This window comes from Telopea speciosissima, chromosome 6 (genome assembly GCF_018873765.1).
Source record: "Telopea speciosissima isolate NSW1024214 ecotype Mountain lineage chromosome 6, Tspe_v1, whole genome shotgun sequence".
NCBI classification, from domain to species: Eukaryota; Viridiplantae; Streptophyta; class Magnoliopsida; order Proteales; family Proteaceae; genus Telopea; species Telopea speciosissima.
In genome coordinates, this window is record NC_057921.1 from 48,218,134 (window position 1) to 48,226,285 (window position 8,152).

The following is an 8,152-nucleotide window of genomic DNA, read 5'->3' on the forward strand; positions in this document are numbered from 1 at the left end:
TCCTAGTCAAACTCCTGAACATAGTTCTTTTTCTCTTACAATAGTGTATTTTGTTTTTTGTGCAATCCTTACAATAATGTTGGATGTGGATCAAATGTTCATCATACTATCCAAATTGTGGTAGTAAATTGTATCTCCAACCAACTAAATTGTCTAATCTAGAAGTTTAAATATTTGGACCAACTCCATATTTGTTAGTCATGAATGATCATTGTCTTGATCTTCATGGAAAAATTGAAGAATTGCTCAAAATCTTTATTTTGAAAAATTACTTTACTGATAAATCCCCATTCTATTTCTTGAATATTCCATTTTCTATGGTCTAATAATATATTTAATTTTGGTATACCTTGTATAAGGTTTATACTCTGGTATTAGATGCTGACATTTGTTTGACTGTATCATAATGATCTTCAATCCTTATTTTGATTCGACCAATAGAAGATATTTTTGGGAAGCAATGTTCTCAAAGAGGCATATTCTTCTTATTTTTCTTTTTTCAAAACTTGAATCATGGTCTCAACAATATAGAATTCACCAAGTTAGGCCAGCCTCTTTCATTTGCAACATTCACCTCAAACACACAATATATCAAATTCAACTCAAAGAAAGTCACACATGTGCAATGTTTTTCAACTGATATATATGTTCAATTTTTGAACGCTTGGGCACGGGTTCAAGTCCTGAAAACAGCCTCTCTAAGAACAAGGGTAAGGTTGTGTACATTTGACCCTCCCCAGACCCTGCAAATGCGGGAGCCTTGTACACTGAGTACGGCCTTTATATGTGTTCAATTTTCTATCTAATTACAGCATTCTCATTCGACATGATGAAGACTTCTCTAACTTGGGACTCTCTTCCACCATAACATTAATGATTTGTACCTTTCAAGCTTAAATTACTCGTCGAGACACAATGACCAATTACAAGTTGTTTCCACTGAATTCAGCATCAACGGCGTGAATTGAAGATGCCACAGAATGAATTGAATCAAGGAGTGGGTTCTACCAGTGCCTTGGTAATCCAAGGACTTTTCTTTAAAAATGCAAAGATTGCAATACCAAGAAGAAGGAGAAATCAAATTACTTGGTAATGAGTAATCTCATTCATACAATACATTGATGGGTTTTTCCTTGGTGACTTTGTCCATTTTCACTATTAATGTAATTCTTCTTCTTCATCTTCTCTAGTGCAATAGCTGCATGAGCTTGGCAACCTTCAAGGCTCGCATAACCAATGATCCCTTTCACGTTGTGAGCTCCTGGAATGCCTCGATCCCGTATTGCAAGTGGTTAGGCGTTATATGCGGTGGTCACCGCCATCCAAACAGGGTCAGAGCCTTGTGTTTATATTGTTCTCCAATGAAATCATTTGGGAAGTGGGGGGGACTGATGATTTGAATTTTGTCAACACAGTGACCAATTGTAGTAGTTTAACATATTTGGAGCTTCAAGGCAATCGGTTTGGTAGTGTGCTCCCCAACTCCATAGCAAACTTATCGACCCAATTGACAATGCTCACTCTGTCAAAAAAATCAAATATCTGGAAACATCCCAATGGGAATCAGGAACCTTGTAAGCTTACAAATCTTGGAGCTATCCGAAAACTTACTAGAAGGAAGTATTCCGACTTCAATTGGAAAACTCCAAATGCTTAATAGACTCAAATTAAATGGAAACAGATTCATAGGACCAATCCCTTTTTTTCTTGGAAACTTGACTCCTGATTGAGCTCTATTTAGGAGATAATCATTTGCAAGGAAAAAATACCTTCAAGTCTTGAAAATTGCAAATATTTGTCATGGTTGGGCCTTTCCGGTAATAGTTTCAATGGTCTCGTTCTCAAAGACATATTTGATCTTTTCACGTTAATAGAGCTAAACTTGAGTAGAAATTCTTTCCTTGGTTCTCTACCTTTGGAAGTGGGTCGACTCACCATTCTTGCATTCCTAGATGTCTCCCATAACATGTTGTTGGGAGAAATCCCTAACACCCTTAGTGCTTGTACGAGCCTAGAGCATCTTTTTATGGAGGGTAACTTTTTCAAAGTTCTATTCCATCATCTCTAAATTCTCTAAGAGGTCTTGAAGATTTAGATCTTTTACACAACAGCTTCTCTGATTTTAGCCCAAAATATTTGGGAACATTTAAGTTTAGATGATACTTAAAATGTATCATCTAATCATTTGGAGGGTGAGGTACTAACAGATGGAGTCTTTAGAAATTTGATTGCGATTTTAGTCATTGGAAACAATAAGCTTTGTGGTGGTATACCAAAACTTCATTTGCCAGCATGCCAAACTCAAAAGTCAAAACAAAGGGGCAAGCGTCATATAATCAAGCTGATAGTCATCATATGTGGCTGTGGGGGTTCTCTATGTTTAATATTTATTACAATTTTTTTCATTATCTATTGGAAAAGAAAAGAAAAGAAAGAATCCACTTTATCTTTAATAGAGGTCGTTATTTTAAGATCTCTTATGCCCAACTCCTTAAAACTATCAATGGATTTTCTTCTAAAAATTTAATTGGAGTGGCCGAAAAGTTTTGGTTCTGTGTACAAGGAGTACTGAATCATGGGGAAACTATTGTTGCAGTAAAGGACCTCAACATCCGACAAAGAGGTGCTTCCAAGAGTTTCATGGTTGAATGAGAATCCCTTAGAAACATTCGGCATCGTAATCTTGTAAAACTCCCTTGCTCAAGTATAGATTTTGAAGGCAAATGAGTTTAAGGCTTTAATATATGAGTTCATGCCCGGTGGAAATTTGGAGAGGTGGTTGCATCCACAAATTTCTCGATTATTCTTGTGGACAAATCTCAGTAAGTCATTTTCAGCATTAGACTCCACCAACAAGAGTATGAGAGCTTTTGAAGCAAGAAAATCTGCAAGAAAATTTTCTTCCTTATAACAAAGCATAAAAGCATTAATGTCCAAAAGAATTTTAATATCCAACAATGATACCATAGCCCCAGAAGGATCAAAACTCCAAGAATTACCGAAAAGGTTGACTCTTACATTCGACATCAACATGGCATGGGACAAAGCCAGGAACATAATATTTACACATCCCCATTCTCTTTTCACTCTTTATTGCTTCAAGTTATTCAAATTTAGCTGTAGGTTGAGAACCTGCTCATGAAATTGCAGAACATAAACCTGTGTTTCTACTTCAAGGTGGAGCGGGCAATAAGGGGGTAATGTCAGGGGATAAAGCCGGTGGAGAACTTGCATGCATATGTCTAGTGGCACAAACAGGGCGATGTGGGCGATTGGTAAGATTTGTAGGTTAGGGTTTAGATTAGCAGATTAGGTTTTTTTTTTTGGACATAGAAGGTAGCAGAGACAATTGATTGAGTTAGCATTTCATTAAGGGTAGTGAAATGGATACCGGTGGTGGTAGTGAGGTTAGTGATGTGGAATGCAGAGGCATGGGGCAAGTGGGGTTGCAGGAGGAAGAAGAAGAAGATAGTGTAAGAGTAAAATAAGTCTTTTCCAAACTATAACTAATAGCAGGCTAACACCGTAACCAAAAGGGGTTCGGATGTAATTGGGGAAGATACGGGAGAAGAAAGTGTAATTAGGTCATAGTACAGGAGAGGGACATGTAAATTTCTATATCCAAAATTGACATGTTGATTGTATGATAGAGCATTAGAGCGTAAAACTTTGACTCCATTTGGTTGCAAGTAAAAGGAAGGAAATGAAAGTGAAATTGATTTAAAAGGGAAAACAAAACTTTTATAATATGATTGTGTAACCTACTTAGAACTCTTACCATACTTGGTAATTTCACTTTTTATATATAATATTTTTTTCCTTTTCAATTTTAAGGTTTCAAGGTCGAGTGCAACTCAAGAAGGAGGTGAATTGGGTTGTAACCAAATTACATAAAATATAGCAAATAAAATACATACTAACATACCCAATATTAATCCTAACATCACACAATGGCAAAAGACAGAAAATAAATTAAAACAAATAAAGAGAGCACCAGAGAGGATGTTACCAGTCAATGGCTGTAAACTAAGTGCAAGAGAGAGAGATGTAGCACACACAACGATTTAGAGTGGTTCAGATCAAATGTCCTATGTCCACTACCTTGATCATAGACCAATGATTTCCCCACTAACTGATTCTTTTCTCAGACAAGAATCAAGTCTTTATGCAAAATCATATGCAAAATCAATAACTCTTTCAGATTGAGCACTGAGACCACCTTGGTTATGAATTTCCACCTAGGCCATACAAGCCAAGGATTTCCGTTCAAAACACAAAGGCTTTCATACAACAAAGATGTCTTCTTCTTTCAAGCCTCATACTATAAACACCTTTAAGCATACTTTTGATCAATACAAGATGAAATTTTACTCTACCACTTTACAACACTTGTTCTTCAACCCTTTCTCAAATTGTTGTAGGCAACCTAAAACTAGGAAAAATGATTTAATCCGTTGAAATGGCATTTCTGTAATTAAACTCTCAAAAATCAGAATGATTCTAACAAATGTATATCAATCGGTGATTCTGTTATGAGTATACTCCAAGATCATTTCCAACAAAAGTTACCAAGCAATGATTTTGCTCTGAAAAATCATGGAATCCAAAAAATAATAATTCCTCCCAGAATCATGGGAAGCGGAAGTGTTACCAATCTGCGCCTAAATGGCCGATTAGAGCTGTAAAATTTGTCATATAACCAATTTAGAGATTCCTTTATACTTCCAAATATTGGCGGCAGCCTAAATATAGGAAGGCCATACAGCAAGCGGGTCCTATATAGAACCTTTTGCCATTGAAAAATATTAATGGACATGGGCCTATTATGGGCTTATGGGCCCCCAAAAGTGTTTAAACTAAAAGCCCAATTGAGCAACCCATTAGGGTTTTACTTCTAGACGAAAGTTCTTATAGGGTTTCGAAAAATGCCTTGATTTCCTCCTCTGCTCTTTGTGGTTCACTGCCTTCATCTCGTCCTCGGAGGACCCGCGGCAGAAGTAGCGGAAGTAACCACTAGGGTTTTTTTCTTGCGCAAAAATGGCGGATTCCAAGGCAGTCACCATTCGAACCAGGAAATTCATGACGAATAGGCTTCTCGCAAGGAAACAGTTCGTAAGTTCTTCTTCTTCTCTTCGTTTTGCTATAGATCATATAATAGCAAATCCCTAGTTTTCTTTTCCACCATGCTACCTGGGTGGGAAAAAACTCTAATATTTGGCTTTCTTGATGTAGGTCATCGATGTTCTTCATCCTGGACGACCGAATGTTTCCAAGGTATCATTCCATATCTCTCTGTCACTATGGTATTTGTTTTTTCTATTTTCAGATGTGTTTCGCAACTGTGCTTATTAGGGATTCATATTTTGTTGATGTTGATTGCCTAATTTTTTTTTTTTTTATTAGGCGGAGCTCAAGGAGAAGCTCGGAAGGATGTACGAGGTGAAAGATCCGAACTCAATCTTCGTGTTCAAGTTTAGGACCCATTTTGGTGGTGGGAAGTCCACTGGTTTCGGTTTGATCTACGATTCTGTAGATAGCGCCAAGAAGTACGAGCCCAAGTACAGGCTTATCAGGGTAACTAACTCACTATGTTTTCACTTTATTAGTAGCTGAGGCTGTGAAATATTTAGGGTTTTTCATTCGTTACTTTTGAAGCCAGTTTAAATCTTGAAATCTAAATGATTGGATCTTTGTATGTACCAATGCCATCGGCCATGATTTGTTTCTTCCTTTGTTTTCCTTATTTTATGCTTATTGGTAGATTTTTTAGATTCGTTTTTTCATGATCAAAATGCCATATCTTCTCTCGGGTAAGTAAGTTTGTCTTGGATTTGCTGGGAGTGCCCTGGGGACTTCGTGTCTCAAGACTGCTTATGAGTCTCCATGGAAGGTTCTTCATAACTCGATGGATTTAAGTGAAGCGTGCAAAGTACTTGCGGTTAACTTATATCTACATCATAGTTGCCTAATTTGCATACCAATTCAGGGTTTAAGTTCAAGTTCTATATCCACACTTCTTGCTTATCTAGTTTCCATTGATTTAGTGATTGCAGGATACGAATATTTGGTCCCTCACAATTCTATATAACTTGGGGCGGGGGGAATTAAGCAAATTGGTCCATGGCAAAATCCAAACTCCATCATAGACCAAATCTATTGATTGAGCTTTCCATTTGGTTTTTAGGTGCATATTCATTTTCCTTGATGTGAGTCCTCTGTTGTGTACCTACTGTGGGAAGGCAGGAACAAAACATCCGTTGAAAGATTTTGTAATGAAAATTTATTTTTCGAATTATTAATAGGTGAAAGCAATAATATTATTATGATGGTCGGTCTGAACAAGTAGTCATGGGTTCGAGTCTGAAAACAGCCTCTCTGCGAAAGCAGGGGTAAGGCTGCGTACATTATGACCCTCCCCAGACCCCGCAATGGTGGGAGCCTTGTGCACTGGGTACGCCCTTTTGGTCTGAACACATTATAAGGTCTGAACACATTATAATTGATGGCATGAGGACTCTACCCTAGAGTTACCATTTTGTGTGGGACTTTGATTTATGATACATTTAGACTATATGACCTTGCTGTGTGCAGATAATAGTCTGACAAGGTTAAATTTAATTTAATTATTTTCCTTCAATACTATTTTCAACTGCCTAATTAGGGCATGCTTTTGCCCTCTATTGCCATTGATTGTTACAAAACATCTTTGTCCTCTCAAAGTGGCGCTTGATGTGCCTTCTCTTTGTTATTTTTCTTTGCTCTTTGATAGATTATAATGAAGATATCTTCTCTATATTTTTAATGAGAAACTCATTTGTGTTTCAATTCTCTCTCTCTCCCTCCCTACCCAGCCCCAGCCACCAGCCACCAAAAAATATGTTTACAAACAAATAGTGAGTAATGTGAGAATCAAGTAAAAGATTTGTGAATTTTCTATATAGTATTCATCTTTATGTATATGATAAGTAAAAGTTTCCGTTGCCAGCCCTATGAATTCTAGTCAAACACGGACTGCAGATTTGTTAAATCTTTAGTGAAGTGCAATTTTTATGTTCAATATTTGTCAGTACTCTTGGCATTTCTGTGTGGGTGTGTGTATTTGTTTTTTTATTAGTATAAGAACCGTGTGAAAGGTAGTGTATGGTTTCCTGGGTTATGTTTGGTCACTGGTAGAATGTCCTGGGTTACAAGACCTTTTGCCAGTACAGTGGTACAAATGGCTTGCCCTGCCTCCTCTGCTTGTGAGCTTAGTGAGTTAGTGTAGCAATCTGCTTGACAAGTGGAGTAACGATGTGTGGTTACGTACTTATGTATGCTTCTATCTACCAGTGATTGGATAAATTGTACCATCTGACTCTACTTCAACTTTATACATTAACACTGTTACATTTGGGTTTCTAGTTTCCTCTTTCCTGGATATTCAAAACTGTGAAGTTGCTTGTTAAAATTTTCAGTAGTTTATGTTGTTTTTCTCGTGTGTTAAAATTATCTTGGGCTCCAAGTAATGTAGTTGCATTTTGCAGAATGGACTTGATACCAAGGTGGAGAAGTCCAGAAAGCAAATGAAGGAAAGGAAAAACAGGTCCAAGAAGATCCGTGGAGTTAAGAAGGTGGGATGGGCAAGCCATCATATTTTCCTTTGTTCAATTTTCTCTTTATTTGCATCTATGCTGCATTTTTCACCATAGATATTTTCTCCTTGGTGATTGATTATTATTTTTTTTTAAATGCACAGACCAAGGCTGGAGATGCTGCAAAAGCTGGGAAGAAGAAATGAAAAGTAAATTTTGACGAGTTTTGTACTCATTTTTTTGGTAGTAGTCTTTACATCTTAAATATTATGTTGTTGCGTGTGGTCGAGGGATTTGAGCTACATTATTAAGAATCAAATTCTTATTTTATGTTTTGGAGTTTTGACTTTTAACTAAGCTATTTTGTTTTACATATAGAAAAAAAAATATCAGGAACACTTGGAGGGTGGGTGGGGGTTTGTGAATGCAAGAAAATGAAAAATTTGTCCTGGTTACATGGGAGTCAAGTGCCAACCTCTCTAGAAATACATGGAAAAGAGCAATACATGGAAAAGAGCAATCTGGAATTTTGGCTGCAAACGAGATGTCTCACAATTCCTATAACCACAAGTCTATATTGG

General features: G+C 37.0%; 1 protein-coding gene across 1 annotated transcript; it reads left to right on the forward strand.

Annotated features, from left to right (window-relative positions):
• The first annotated feature begins 4,922 nt into the window (after positions 1–4,922).
• Positions 4,923–7,910, forward strand: LOC122666334 (40S ribosomal protein S24-1). The gene is made up of 5 exons (XM_043862534.1): positions 4,923–5,112; positions 5,233–5,274; positions 5,404–5,574; positions 7,524–7,610; positions 7,736–7,910. Exons 1-5 carry the CDS (start codon positions 5,038–5,040, stop codon positions 7,775–7,777), a joined length of 417 nt encoding a protein of 138 aa, XP_043718469.1. The 5' UTR covers positions 4,923–5,037; the 3' UTR covers positions 7,778–7,910.
• Positions 7,911–8,152: the final 242 nt, after the last annotated feature.

Excerpts from the sequence above, each read along its gene's own strand:
- LOC122666334 (XM_043862534.1), top strand. The coding sequence starts at position 5,038 with ATGGCGGATTCCAAGGCAGTCACCATTCGAACCAGGAAATTCATGACG. Across the intron at positions 5,575-7,523 it reads CCAAGTACAGGCTTATCAGG|AATGGACTTGATACCAAGGT; the intron begins GTAACTAACTCA and ends TGCATTTTGCAG. Across the intron at positions 7,611-7,735 it reads AGATCCGTGGAGTTAAGAAG|ACCAAGGCTGGAGATGCTGC; the intron begins GTGGGATGGGCA and ends TTAAATGCACAG.